At 42.0% G+C, this 15793-nt stretch overlaps 1 protein-coding gene across 1 annotated transcript; it reads left to right on the top strand.

The window, feature by feature from the left end:
* The first annotated feature begins 5905 nt into the window (after positions 1-5905).
* Positions 5906-15778, top strand: pfkma (phosphofructokinase, muscle a). Its single transcript, XM_056423770.1, has 22 exons — positions 5906-6079; positions 7059-7132; positions 8015-8092; positions 10005-10194; positions 10485-10650; positions 10908-10952; positions 11230-11338; positions 11428-11523; positions 11617-11709; positions 11808-11933; positions 12042-12106; positions 12397-12460; positions 12595-12741; positions 12899-12969; positions 13180-13267; positions 13350-13502; positions 13588-13752; positions 13840-13901; positions 14253-14364; positions 14472-14571; positions 15254-15359; positions 15438-15778. The coding sequence occupies exons 1-22, from the start codon at positions 5989-5991 to the stop codon at positions 15571-15573; spliced, it is 2337 nt and encodes a 778-aa protein (XP_056279745.1). The 5' UTR covers positions 5906-5988; the 3' UTR covers positions 15574-15778.
* The last annotated feature ends 15 nt before the right edge of the window (positions 15779-15793 follow it).

Raw genomic sequence — 15793 nt, 5'->3', positions numbered from 1 at the left:
GCTCTAGAGAACATGTCAGGGGGCGGGCCAATCTTTTTAATGTCATGCGATCTACCGACACTACGCCGCGATCGACTGGCAGGTCGCGATCGACGTGTTGAGACCCCTGATCTACAGGAAGTAAAAGTCGTAACAAGGTTTCCGGAGGTGAACCTGCGGAAGGATCATTACCGATGAACAGACCGTCTGCATGAGAGCGGACAGAGTTCAGATTGAAGTGGTGTATTGGAAGCTCATTTTGCAAGTGACTTTTTTTTCGTCCCGACGACCAACAACAGACGGATTGGAAGCTCGCGTTAAATGCGTTTTTAAAAAAAAACTAGTTAAACCTGTAATTGGATTAACTGAGTTAACGCGTTATTTTTCACAGCACTAAAAAATATATAATATATACTGTCAAAAAACGTTATATACCAAATAATTTAAATAAGAAATAAAGCGTGTTGACGCGCTAAATGTGTGTGGGAGACCGTAAGCCTGTCAACAAGAGAGGTCGAGAATTAAAATGTGAAATGTTTTTAAATTTCGTAAAAGGGTTTTTCGGACATTGTCACGGGCAAACAGCTCTTTACAGAGAGAAACCATGCCCAGAGCCGGGGCGCGAACCCTGGCCCACGTGAGATGTGAACGTGCGTCCTAAGCGCTAGACCAACATCTCTGGGCAATTTCTATGGCATTTTTGGTTAATTTATCATTATGAAACGAAAATAATACATTAAAAGAGTTGACAGGTAAATAATACTTATAATAAATAAAGAGGAACCCAGATGGTCATAATAATAATAATACTGGGAATTTATAGCACTTTTCGAGACACTCAAATGTCGTTGTTAGCTAGCTAGCATTGTTTTGAGTAGGATATAGAATATATATACTGTTACTGTATTTTGGCATTTTAGCAGAACTTTTCTTATTTGGTGCAGAATACGGTTTGGGATTTAAACTAAGGTTTGATCACAGTCATTTAGTTTAAATCAGTTTAAAGAGCCTGAGACTGTACTTCAAGCAACATCAACGGTTTTCACTTGTTTTTTTGCGAGAGAAAGTACTGGTATTTTTCCATATATTATGTGACTCGGTAGTTTAATTATTTGTTGTGTCAGTCCTTGAAGTTCAGGCAGCTTGTGCCTTTAAAGCCCCCTGACTTGCATTTGCATTACATTGATCTGGAAAACGATAACTCATAAAAACACCTTTCGTGGACTTGCAGTGGATGAACAGCCAGCAGCAACACGGCATCGTTCTTTTGTTGCTATTCTTTGGCGTGCTGGTGGCAGTAATAACTTGTGTGATGAAGAGGAGGAGTTGCAAGCTGTTGGATCTTCCACAAGCTAGCCTGGAGGAGAGGCTGCAGAGGGACAACGCTCTTCTCCAGGTAACCAAGAACAACTGTTGTCTTCAACCCCTTCTCCTCCCTAATTTTCATTCATGAGGTTGCCAACCATGTAGTAGACGGACGCCTTCTGGACGCCATGGGGGAAGCAAGAGCTTTCATTAAGAAATGATGCTGTGGTGATGGAAAATAATTAAATATAACTATTGTGTGTATTATTTTACGCAACTATACTAGTCCGCATGTAGCATATTCCAATCTGTTAAAAAATTTCTCCTGAGAGCAACATGCGTAACATCCGGTTGTACTTTTTATCACGGAGGATGGCAATTATTATTTTTTTATGCAACTTTAAAAAGTAAAAAGGCAGCGCCGTCTATTTCTTCTGCTCTTATTCTCTGCCGACCTCACTAAATTTTAGCGCCGCGCTCTCGTCTTTTAAAATGATGATTCCATGCGAATGCAACATAAACACTGCCTCGCTGCTTCACTTGGAAGATTGCAGAGTGTAACTGGACGCTCAGCTCTGTGACCTCGATGTAATGATCATACGGGGCAAGGTCAGGAGGTTCAAGATATTTAGACTATACAGCATAGTTTTTGTTTGTTTCTTTTGGATAGATGTTTACAAAAGTTCCTTTCTCAAATCTCTCGCTCTCTCCGGAGACATCTTCTTGTTAGAATATACACTACCGTTCAAAAGTTTGGGATCACTTATAAATGTCCTTATTTTTCAAAGAAAAGCATTGTTTTTTTCAATGAAGATAACATTAAATCAATCAGAAATACACTCTATACATTGTTAATGTGGTAAATGACTATTCTCGGTGGAAACGTCTGGTTTTTAATGAAATATCTCCATAGGTGTATAGAGGCCCATTTCCATCAACGATCACTCCAGTGTTCTAATGGTACATTGTGTTTGCTAATCGCCTTAGAAGACTAATGGATGATTAGAAAACCATTGTGCAATTATGTTAGCACAGCTGAAAACAGTTATGCTGGTGATATAAGCTATACAACTGGCTTCCTTTGAGCTCGTTGATTATCTGGAGCATCACATTTGTGGGTTCGATAAGACTCTCAAAATGGCCAGAAAAAAAGAACTTTCATGTGAAATTCGCCAGTCTATTTTTGTTCTTAGAAATGAAGGCTATTCCATGTGAGAAATTGCAAAGAAACTGAAAATGTCCTACAACAGTGTGTACTACTCCCTTAAGAGAACAGCACAAACGGGCTCTAACCAGAGCAGAAAGAGAAGTGGGAGGCCCCGGTGCACAACTCGGCAAGAAGACAAGTACATTAGAGTCTCTAGTTTGAGAAATAGACGCCTCACAGGTCCTCAACTGGCAGCTTCTTTAATGGTACCCGCAAAACGCCAGTGTCAACGTCGACAGTGAAGAGGCGACTCCGGGATGTTGGCCTTCTAGGCAGAGTGGCAAAAAAAAAGCCATATCTGAGACTGGCCAAGAAAAGATTGGTATGGGCAAAAGAACACAGGCATTGGACAGAGGAAGATTGGAAAAAGGTGTTATGGACAGATGAATCCAAGTTTGAGGTGTTTGGATCACACAGAAGAACATTTGTGAGACGCAGAACAGGTGAAAAGATGCTGGAAGAGTGCCTGACACCATCTGTCAAGCATGGTGGAGGTAATGTGATGGTCTGGGGCTGCTTTGGTGCTGGTAAAGTGGGAGATTTGTACCAGGTAAAAGGGATTTTAAATAAGGAAGGCTATCACTCCATTTTGCAACGCCATGCCATACCCTGTGGGCAGCGCTTGATTGGAGCCAATTTCCTCCTCCAACAGGACAATGACCCAAAGCACACCTCCACATTGTGCAAGAACTATTTAGGAAGAAGCAGGCAGCTGGTATGCTGTCTGTAATGGAGTGGCCAGCACAGTCACCAGATCTCAACCCCATTGAGCTGTTGTGGGAGCAGCTTGACCGTATGGTCCGCAAGAAGTGCCCATCAAGCCAATCCAACTTGTCGCAGGTGCTTCAGGAAGCGTGGGGTGACATTTCAACAGATTACCTCAACAAATTAACAGCTAGAATGCCAAAGGTCTGCAATGCTGTAATTGCTGCAAAAGGAGCATTCTTCGACGAAAGCAAAGTTTGAAGAAAAAAATTAATACTTCAAATACAAATCATTATTTCTAACCTTGTCAATGTCTTGACTATATTTTCTATACATTTTGCAACTCATTTGATAAATAAAAGTGTGAGTTTTCATGGAAAACACGAAATTGTCTGGGTGATCCCAAACGTTTGAACGGTAGTGTATATACACACACACACACACGCACATACACGTATAATTAACAGGCATGAGAATCCCTCACCTTTCGGCGAAATTCGCCATTTTTAAACCAAAATAGTTGACTTGCGTGAATCGTGTAGATCCGAAGAGTTTTTGTTTTGGGGTGGGGGGGGGTGTCAATCGGCCGGCCGGCGTTTATGAGATTGGAGTGGGACACGGAACAAATGTGGAGTGGTGCTCTTCGCAATAAAACATCTTTGATGGGACGTGTCGCGTCTCGGCCAATCAGCGTCAAGATGTCTTCAGTCTTTGGTGGTTTAGGTTAGCGTGAATGTTAGCCGCTACATCTGCTGCTGTCACGCTGCACGGTGTAGCGATGCTAACAAAGTACCCGTACGTTAAGAGCGATGTGATTTAGCATATCTTTAGTGTCGACACTTCATCAAGAGAGCGATCAGAGCCGCGCTGCTCCGTGTCGAGCTGTCTGCGCAGCGCTCACAGAGAGTGCCGTTAAGTGGTGGAATTTTCGGCTTTAAAAATAAAGATAAAAAAAGATGCCAGAAGTGAAATGTTTAAGTTCAGTCTGTAAAGTTGTGTAACTCTACAGCTGCTCTTCCTGATGAACTCTGTATCCTCTGGTCAGATACAGACTAACGGCCTCATAGTGTATCATCAATGCTATGATGGCTCCATGTAGTTTCATTCATATCTTGGAGGCTAATACTAATATTACTGCCATTTGTTAAGTGTTGAAAAAGTTGGTAAAAAGTGAACCATACAGATATTTTATTTATTACTATTATAGATAAATATACAAGTATCATATTTATGGTATACTGTTTTTATGGTATTGTATCAGTATCATGATATTTATGGCAGGTATGGTATAGAAGATCGTGACAACCAGGTAGAGGCAGAACAGACTCAAGGAACAGACTCCAGGAACAGACTCAATGAACAGACTCAAGGAACAGACTCAATGAACAGACTCAATGAACAGACTCCAGGAACAGACTCAAGGAACAGACTCCAGGAACAGACTCAAGGAACAGACTCTAGGAACAGACTCAAGGAACAGACTCAAGGAACAGACTCAATGAACAGATTCAAGGAACAGACTCAAGGAACAGACTCAAGGAACAGACTCAAGGAACAGACTCAATGAACAGACTCGAGGAACAGACTCAAGGAACAGACTCAAGGAACAGACTCAAGGACCAGACTCAAGGAACAGACTCAAGGAACAGACTCAATGAACAGACTCAAGGAACAGACTCAAGGAACAGACTCAATGAACAGACTCGAGGAACAGACTCGAGGAACAGACTCAAGGACCAGACTCAAGGAACAGACTCAAGGAACAGACTCAATGAACAGACTCGAGGAACAGACTCAAGGAACAGACTCAATGAACAGACTCGAGGAACAGACTCAAGGAACAGACTCAAGGAACAGACTCAATGAACAGACTCAAGGAACAGACTCGAGGAACAGACTCAAGGAACAGACTCAATGAACAGACTCGAGGAACAGACTCGAGGAACAGACTCAATGAACAGACTCGAGGAACAGACTCAAGGAACAGACTCAAGGAACAGACTCAATGAACAGACTCAAGGACCAGACTCAAGGACCAGACTCAAGGAACAGACTCGAGGAACAGACTCAAGGAACAGACTCAAGGAACAGACTCAAGGAACAGACTCAATGAACAGACTCGAGGAACAGACTCAAGGAACAGACTCAATGAACAGAGTCATGGCTCAGCAGAGCACGCAAGGCCCAAAAAAAGGAAGTTGGTTCATGAATGACTTTAACCATTATTATAATGAAAATTTATATTTGTTATTACTATTATTATAGGGCCCGAACACTGACTTAGTCAGAACAGAGGACCTACTGTCCCCCCTCTTGTCACCTCTTTTACCCCTCATGAGTTTGCAGGTATGATATCAGCGTCATGTGACACAGTATCCGGTTTTATAGAGAAGACAGTATACTGCATTCAGTACAGTGTGTGAAAAAACACCCTGGAGCTGTTATGTGACAAAATAAACAAACATTTTCGAAATACTCTAAATATTTGATGGATTTGTTTTTATCAATTGGACATAATTAACCTGAAATGCATTCAAACTTTCCTGTCACATGAGCACCACGTGCTATTGTGTTTCCCTGTCTGTAACTGTCCCCTGCAGGTGGTATATTTAGTAGAGTTGTAAGTGGGTGGTGGAGGGTGTCAGTGGGTGGGGGCTCTGTGAACAGGAGTCTATAAAGCCTGTGACTTCACTGGTGCCTCCCTGAGGGGCAGAGGCTGAAGCTAGAGCAGCTCTATTCTCGCTCCTTTTCTTTCCCTTCGTCGTGTCCACTGCCCCCGATCCTCTGGAATCATGTCCAAGGATCTCCATCCAACCGCCGACCCCACGAAGATGGGGCTCGGTCGCTCCATCGCCGTGCTGACGTCAGGAGGAGACGCCCAAGGTAAACACAGTCTCCACTACTTTACCACAGCTTGATTTTGAACAGTCGACACACAAAATGAATCTGTCGCTCTGCATCTTCCCTGCCGGTGTGTCTGAGTACAACACTGAATCCCAACCGGCTGCAAGAAGCCTCCGCTCCTCCGGGGGCCAACAGAGTATCATGTTTATGCTCTGCATGACATCTCAAGATCGTTCAGGAGTCAAAGAACCGAAAGGGCATGACACGTCAGAGTGGCTCGGGTCAAAGCCAGCTGTCGGAGGTTTAGCTGGCGTGATGAGATTGCGTTTCGGATTCACAACACAACCCGTGTTTGATGTATTTTCAGCCCTTTAAAATGTCAAACAAGTGACAGAGAGGGCACAACATGCATTGTGTGGGAGTATAGACTTTATGCGTCAGGTTTAAACTGAGTTTGTTCAGATATCATCCATTCAGGCTGCTTTTTACTTTGTCTTATTAACTTAAAAACCAGCATTCCTGTAAGAAATTGCTCCATCAACTGTACTTGAAGTTCAACAGGACGACGTCTCATAGCTCCTGATCCCGTGTGATCTCTCTCCCTCTAAAGCTGGCTGCAACCCTTTTTCTGTTATCTGCCCAAGTGTTCCCTTATTTCACATCTTTGGGGCTAATTTTAGTGCCATTGACCTTTTTCTGGTATGGAGGAGAGAAATGCCCTCGATCCACAGCTGCTGTCTGGTGAAACCAGAGCTGCATCGTGCCAAGCTGCCACAACACGCGCTCACACCGTGGCATTTAGTGTACTGGACGTCCAGGGGCAGGATGGTACACAAGACGTCTCTGCTGCTACCCTTTTCAAACGGCTATTTCTGACTCATGTGTTGACGATGCACAGGTCACTTAAAGGTCTTCAGCTGATATTTGACATGAACTGTTAAACTGAGTTGGACGTTGACCTATGATGTGACCTCAAATGATCACATTACCATCACATTCGTTCACTTTTGTGTCTCAGGTATGAACGCTGCTGTGAGAGCCACAGTCCGAGTTGGTCTCTACACCGGCGCCAAAGTCTTCTTTGTTCATGAGGTACGGACTGCATAAAGGCCACCGTGCATTCAGCAGAAACGCCACAGGAGCAAACTTTGTTTTTCATGCATTAATAGATTTATAAATATTGCGCCATTTTGCTTCCACAACAAAGAAAACATCCACAATCCACATTCAGGTGTCTATGTAACTAGTGTGTCTATTTGTGTGTAAATTCACTAAAGGTTAGCATTAGATAAAGCCTAATTTATATATTTAAACATAGAAAGTAACTTGAGATATCCCTTAGTAACCTTTTCCCCCATTTAGCTGTGGTGTCATAGAGATGTCTGCAATTTTACAGATATATATTTAAAGGCTGTTTACAAAAGAAATCTCCACTTCAGTAGGTTTTACCAAACCCTCCGGTTTTATCTCTATCTATATTCTGAGGGTTTGTTCATATAATACATCATTCATATCCTGATTCATACAACATTTAATACCTGAAAAAATAGTGTACAAAATATTGTTTTATGGCTGTTGACAATATTTTCAGAAGTATGAAGTGATACAAAGACATACCCAAACTCCCCTTGGTCGAACTCTTGACTCTAATAAGATAACAAAAGAAAACAATAATTTTGAACCTGGTTTTATCCAATGTTCAGATTTCTGTTCTGCAAATGTATGCATACTAGCACATATTTGATAAGCCAATGCCTAATTTGCATAATTAAACATAGCATTTCAAAGAAATGTTATACAGAAAATATTTGCGTTCATGTAAGTAATGAACTGTGGAAGTTTTCATGGTGTATTTATAATTATTGTTCTCCTATTCACCTGGTGTGTCTCCCCTAAAGGAATGAAAGTGTTTTCTAGGAGTGGTTAACAGCACATCAGGCATAATAACTGTATCTTTAATACCGTGTGCTGCAGGGCTACCAGGGTCTGGTGGATGGAGGAGACAACATCCACCCCGCCACATGGGAGAGTGTGTCCATGATGCTTCAGCTGGTGAGTGAATACACCTCGTCGTGTTCGTAGTGTTTTAGACGACCAGTTCACTGACACAGCACACCACCATGGTATTAATACAAACTAGAGAAAAGCTAAATGAAGACACAAAGAGAGAAGCATAAAAAAACAAAGAATGAAGAGGGGTTAACAGAGTGACCTTTCGTGATTTGGATTAAGTTATCAAAAGATTATAAAAGTTTCTCAGACTTTCACATTGTAATTTGTTCAGGGGTTGAGGTATCCATCGGGACATTTCTTCTGCCACACCAATACATTTATGGTTGCTGGGATTTTGTTTGTTCTTCTCACAGCAAAAATAACTAGAATGGGCACTCGGTAGAGCGCATACCTTCGCATATCACAAGATTGGGCATTGAATTATGAAAATGTTGGCATTAGTTGCATGCAAATTGGACAAAAATGTATCGTGCTATGGTAAAAAAAAAAAATGTTGACCTTTCCATGACCTTGACCTTGACCTTTGACCCGATTGATCCCAAAATCTAATCAAATGGTCCCCGGATAATAACCAATCATCCCACCAAATTTCATGCGATTCAAGAAGATTTTGACCTGTTCATGACCTTTGACCTTGAACTTTGACCCGATCGATCCCAAAATCTAATCAACTGGTCCCCGGATAATAACCAATCATCCCACCAAATTTCATGCGATTCGGTTCAATACTTTTTGAGTTCTGCGAATAACACGCATACAAATAAATAAATACACGGCGATCAAAACATAACCTTCCGCATTTTCAATGCGAAGGTAATTACAGTTAAAAGTGCAACAGCAGCAGCTGTGTTTCCATAAGAAGTCATCATTATACCGAAGTTCAGAGCCGCACACAATGGTATTCTCCTCTGTTGTATCCGGGTGGCTGCAGCAAGCGGATGCCTCAAAACGAGTTCAAAGTGAGCGTATTGGCCTCAACTGACATAGCAGGTAGACACTTAGGGTGAATGGATCCTTTAACCTTTATACCTACTCCACTTGCATCCTCCACATTTCACGCTGTGATGCGATGGTAACACGAGAAACGTGTTTCTTGAGTGATGATATTAAACGCTGCCCTAGAAAGATGATTGAGATGCAATAACACTGTGATGCCTGTGACCAGTGTTGCCAGGTCCGCGGTTTTCCCGCGGAATTGGGCTACTTTTGAAGTGTTGCCGCGGGTTGAATTTTTTGTCCGCTGGTTCGGGTAGACCTATTTTGCATGCAAATTACATGAATATCTTTAAATAAAAATCCATATTTTAAATGAAATAATTAATTTATACCCAAATCCTACCAAACTGACTCCAGATCAGCACGTATAAACATTTTATTTGTGATAATATACTGAATCTAATTACACAAGGCCATTTTAGGACCTAGCTGAAATAACTGTTTCGGGAAAACTGCTTTTAATGCTGGCATACTAAACATTTGGTGTTACTTTGTAGATATTACAATATATTTGGCAATGATAGCAATGCTGTTGGACTTTAAAAGCAGTGTATATGGTTTGGCACGGGCATATTTTGAGTTCTGATATTGGGCTGGTTTTTGGGCTGGTTTTGATTGGCCATTGGGCTGGTTTTGTCACACAGACCTGGCAACCCTGCCTGTGAGTCACATTTCTTTCAATCGTCTGTGTTGTATAAATGAAGAACCTGGCAAGTGGAGAGGGGATGACCAGCTAAGATTTATGAATAAGTGAAAGTGAGCAATGGAGTGAGAACGGGCTATGGTGGATTTCAAGGAAATCACTTCTAAAGTGCCAACACCGATTACCCAAAGCGTGATGCAACGTCACTTTACATCATCTCCATGAGTCCAATTCCAATGCATCATTACATTTGCCTTCTCTCAAAGCCAGAAATCGTTTGTGTGTCAGTACCTTGTCCTCTTCACTCGTCAGGGCGGCACTGTCATCGGCAGCGCCCGCTGCAAGGACTTCCTGACCAGAGAGGGTCGTATGAAGGCAGCTGGCCACCTGGTGAAGCTTGGCATCACCAACCTGTGTGTGATCGGAGGCGACGGCAGTCTGACTGGAGCCAACGAGTTCAGGAATGAGTGGAGTGGGCTGCTGGGTGACCTCGTCCAAGCTGGTAAAGAGACCAACATGGTGTGGTTATAAGAAGAATAATGGGTCCTGCAGCCTTCAACAACCTCAGCCTGTACTCTCCTCATACATCATGTTAAAGATGGGACAACTTGTGTTGCAAGGTATCTCAACAAATCTATAAGCCATGTACACATCGACAGATATTTTCCAAAAAAGCCAAAATCAGATACATCTTCTTTGACACTGGTAAATAAAAGGACTTTTTACGGGCATTAAATGTTTATTTATTTATTTAGCGTCACTCTCACACTTTAACATTTTTAATTCATGCAGGTACTATTACAAACGCAGAAGCCAAGGCATCGTCCCACCTGAACATCGTGGGCATGGTGGGCTCCATCGACAACGACTTCTGTGGCACCGACATGACCATTGGCACTGACTCCGCCCTTCACCGCATCATCGAGGTGGTGGACGCCATCACCACAACCGCACAGAGGTCAGACTTCGTTGTGACTCTCCAGGCACACAGTGATTCACTTTTAAATCTAACAAGGATAAAATTAGATCATTGCAGCAGTAAAGAACAGTAAACATGAAGTAAGCAGGAGATAATACAGATCTGCATCAGGTTAAGTAACTATCGACCACTTTCAGTGTATAAAGAAGGGTAAATGTGTATTGTTTACTCATTACTTTTTTATTTAAGTGTACTATATCCTCTTCTCATTTGTACAAAATGCATCTCACCCACAGCCACCAGAGGACGTTCATCCTGGAAGTGATGGGCAGACACTGTGGGTCAGTACCTTGTGAGCTTGGTTCATTGATGTGGGAGTGTGTGTGTGTGTGTGTGTGTGTGTTGTGCATGACAGGGATACGTTTATGTGTGTATGTAGTAATCAGTGGTCTAAAATAGGCTACATTTTCATCTGTTTGAATATATTTTTGCTCTTAATCTGCTTTAACATGTTTACCTATCGATATTTAATCACAATACAAATGATATATTTGTCACTTTGTTGTTGCAGTTAACATATTATAATAAACGTGTGTGTGTGTGTTTGTCTGTCTGCAGATACCTAGCCCTGGTGACAGCTCTGTCCTGCGGTGCAGACTGGGTGTTTATTCCAGAGATGCCACCAGATGAGGATTGGGAGAACCATCTGTGCAGGAGGCTGGCAGACGTATGTGTATCTTTATTTGCAGATGGAGACGCCACAAAAATGTAATTCAGAATGTACAAGTGTATTTTGTTATCCTCTGTTTTTTCTAGCAAAGGGCCAGAGGTTCTCGTCTGAATGTGATCATAATGGCTGAGGGTGCGATATCCAGAGATGGCATGCCGATTACATCTGACCAGATCAAGAAGGCAAGTCCTTTTTGCCAATGTCAGTGTGGTAAAGTATGAATCCAAGTTGCTCAGACAACGGGCCGTACTAACAGCTGGATTCACTTCCCCCAGCTGGTGACTGAAAGGCTCGGCTTTGATACCCGCATCACTGTTCTTGGACACGTGCAGCGAGGAGGAACACCCTCCGCCTTCGACAGAATCCTGGTAAGTGTCTAATTAAAACACTAAATATAAAGAACAGTGTAAACCGCCCGCACACACCTGATGAGGTGTGTGTGTGTGTCCGTGTGTGTGTTCCACAGGGCAGCAGGATGGGTGTGGAGGCGGTGATGGCGCTGCTGGAGGCCAACCCAGACACTCCTGCCTGTGTCGTCAGCCTGTCGGGGAACCAGGCAGTCAGACTGCCGCTCATGGAGTGTGTGCAAGTGGTACGAGAAAATATTTAGTTACTGTGTTTTGCTCCTTGTTTCGGAGGGTGTGCATGTGCACTGACATTACAGGCATGAATTTGCTTAATAACTCTCAATTTGCAACAGACCAAAGACGTGACTGCCGCCATGGCTGAGGGCAGATTTGAGGATGCCATTAAGCTCAGAGGAAAGTAAGAATTTCACTCATAAATTTAAAACATTGCAATTATAATAAACATTTTAATTGATCGATCATTTTTTTCATTTAAATTCATAATCCTTAGACATTCCGGAACAACAATTATTATAATAATGTATTTAGAATTTATTTATATATATATATATATATATATATTTATGTATTTATAATATATATATATTCTTAAATGTTATGACTGATAGAGGTTGATACCAATATTTAAAAAAGAAAAGAGGGTATTGCTCTTAGTTATCAACACTCAACCTTATTTATGTCGCGCAGGAGCTTTGAGAACAACTGGAACACGTACAAGCTGCTGGCTCACATCAACCCACCAGATGTGAAGGTAAGGACCATGCATTCTCTAAGCCAGACTCTTACCACCGTGAAGAAAGATTATCGTTTGTAAGAAATAAAATTAACTATTTCAATGTTTACACCAAGATGTTTTGACATCCCATTCTCTCTCTTACTGACCAGAGCAACATCAACATGGCCATCATGAACGTCGGCGCTCCTTGCGCCGGGATGAACGCTGCCGTCCGTTCAGCAGTCAGGATGGGCATCATCCAGGGCCACAGCATGTTGGCTGTCCATGACGGCTTCGACGGTCTGGCTCAGGGACAGGTCTGTGTACATTTACGCTCACATTTATACATGTGTGTGTATATATGTATGTATATATTGGAAATAGAACGTACACTTTTGTTTGACTCTGCATCTAAATAGTCATCTATGTTTTATTGTTTTTTGTATAATATTCAGTATTTGTTTCTTCCTGCAGATCGAGCCGATTGCCTGGACTTCAGTGACTGGCTGGACTGGAAAAGGAGGCTCAATGTTGGGCACCAAGAGGTAAAATATAAGTTGTTACTCTTTTTTAAATTTAAAGTAAGGCTTTTACCTTCTAGCAGGAGAGGTTTGTCTTCTGAGCACAGCCGATGTGCCCTTGGGCAAGGCACCAAACCACCAAACTACCCATTGCTCTTGTCAATATAAGTTGATTTACAGTTTTCAATAAAACTACAACATTTTCACTCTGTAATTTGTCTCTGTTACCCAAAGAACTCTGCCAGGTAAATTGTTGGAGGGAATCAGCCAGAATATTGCAAAGTTCAACATCCACGCTTTAGTGATCATCGGTGGATTTGAGGTAAAAAGACGTGACAGCAGATTGTGTTGTTTGAGCAAAAAGCCCTGCAACTGATGATTCTTGATGTTCTCCCGTGCTGCAGGCCTTTGTGGGAGGCCTGGAGCTGGTTCAGGCCAGAGAGAAATATGAGGAGTTGTGCATTCCCATGGTGGTTATCCCTGCCACCGTCTCCAACAACATCCCGGGTTCTGACTTCAGCATCGGCGCAGACACCGCCCTCAACACCATCACCGCTGTCAGTGCCTCAACAACAGATGTACACACATATGTACACACACTAAACTGCAAAATAAATTGTTCCTATATTTTTTTTATTTCAGACTTGCGACAGAATCAAGCAGTCTGCAGCCGGGACTAAGCGCCGTGTGTTCATCATTGAGACTATGGGCGGATACTGCGGCTACTTGGCCACCATGGCCGGTCTGGCTGCCGGGGCCGATGCCGCCTACATATATGAGGAGAAATTCGGCATTAAAGACCTGGAGGTGAGCTGATGTTAGGACCTGTTTATCCAGTTTTCAGTATGCCAGCTGCCCCTTTAAACAGTGACGTGTGATACTTGTGGACTGTAGGTGAACGTGGACCACCTTTTGCAGAAGATGAAGACAACAGTAAAGAGAGGTTTGATTCTCAGGTTAGTTTTCAGTCGGGCGTGAACCAAATGTGATATGAATTGTGTTACTTGTAGGATGATTGCTTACTTAACAATGATGGAATTTAAACACACAGATGTTGGCTCCAGTTTACTCACTTTGGAAGTATTTATTAAGGAACAGAATGATTAACATCTGCTTTATGACTTTTTAATTCAAAATGTGAGTTCCCTTTGGACAAAAGGTTACACATAAATAAACCTCTCTGATGTGTATTCCAAAAGGATTTTAAAACCTTCAATACCTTGATGACAGAAGTCTTCATATCCTGGACACAGTCAGCTATCAGTTCAAAAAGATAACAGTACAACAATCTGTCACTTCTACAATAGGAACGAAAATGCAAATGCCAACTACACCACTGACTTCATCTTCAACCTGTACTCCGAGGAGGGCAAAGGCGTCTTTGACTGTCGTAAGAATGTCCTCGGACACATGCAGCAGGTCTGTTTATGCAGTAAAGCGTCTGATCCACTTAGAACCGATTTTGTTTTTGTTTTTGCGAAAATACAATGTGGTCGATGATGCACCTGTCTGTCCTTTACTTACAGGGGGGCACTCCAACTCCCTTTGACCGAAACTTTGGCACAAAGATGGGCGTCAAGACCGTTATGTGGCTCACTGAGAAACTCAAGGAGTGTTACAGGCACGGTACGTGGGCCTCCAGTCGAATGGTTCTGTAGCAAGTTTTGAGAATATATGACACCAACAGGCAGCGGTTGTATGTCACTGAGTACATCCACTACAAGTGCTGCAAGTATCATTTATACATACTTGTACCTACTTCAACTTTTCCATTTCATTATAGTTACTTTATATATAAACAGAAGATATTGTTGTTTTCCTCCACTTCATTTATGTGACTTAGTTACTTCCTGGTTACTTTGAAGATGAAGATCATATACACAGAACACATAATCAGCTTAGAACATATTTTGCATAGTTTATGAAGTAAAATGTCACGCACACATTTATGCATCAATAATTGAAAGCCAATTACATAATATGTAACTGTAAAAAACTCACAGGGGCCATGAGTCATTCTACTTTAAAAAGTTGATTATATCATTTTAAATATAACTACTGTTTAATAAGGTAAGATCCATTGACATTGGGATCTCATTTTCAATGAAGACCTGAGTAAATGTAAAGATGAATACAAAATACAATTTCATATATGAGAATATAGCAACATAACATAAAAGCAGTCCTTTTCCTTCTCGTAACGTATTTTATACAATATGGCATCGATACTTTTATTAGTGAAGGATCTGAATAACTTCTCCACCATTAACAGGAGTTAATGAACTCTTTCACTTCCTGTGTCCTTTAGGTCGCGTCTTTGCCAACACACCAGACTCTGCCTGTGTGCTGGGCATGAGGAAGAGGGCGCTCCAATTCCAGCCTCTTTCTGAACTGAAGGGAGACACAGATCTTGAGTAAGATCCATTTTAACTTACTGCTAGTAACTTGTTTATATGGATATTATATGATGATGAATCTTCTGTCTTCTGCAGGCACCGCATCCCTAAGACACAGTGGTGGTTGAAGATTCGGCCCATCATGAAGATCCTGGCCAAGTACGACATCAAACTGGACACATCCGAACACACAGACATGGAGCATGTGAAGAAGAGTCCTCTCGGGAAATAGACTCAGTCTGCACCCAAGAACAGAGCGGGGCGATTTCTCTGTTCCATTACACAATATTGTTATTGTCCCACTACTTGTCTACATGCCTTGGTAGAAGAGCTGCTGTCTTATCATTTCTCATCATCGAAGTCAGTTAAAAGGCCCAACTTCCAAAACCTTCAATGACATCAAGCATCCAATTAAAGATATATTTACAAAAATGTAATTGTGTGTCATTTTT

The sequence above is a fragment of the Pseudoliparis swirei genome, chromosome 9 (genome assembly GCF_029220125.1).
Source record: "Pseudoliparis swirei isolate HS2019 ecotype Mariana Trench chromosome 9, NWPU_hadal_v1, whole genome shotgun sequence".
NCBI classification, from domain to species: Eukaryota; Metazoa; Chordata; class Actinopteri; order Perciformes; family Liparidae; genus Pseudoliparis; species Pseudoliparis swirei.
Note: the sequence above shows the minus strand (reverse complement) of the source record. Positions and strands in the feature narration are given on the sequence as shown.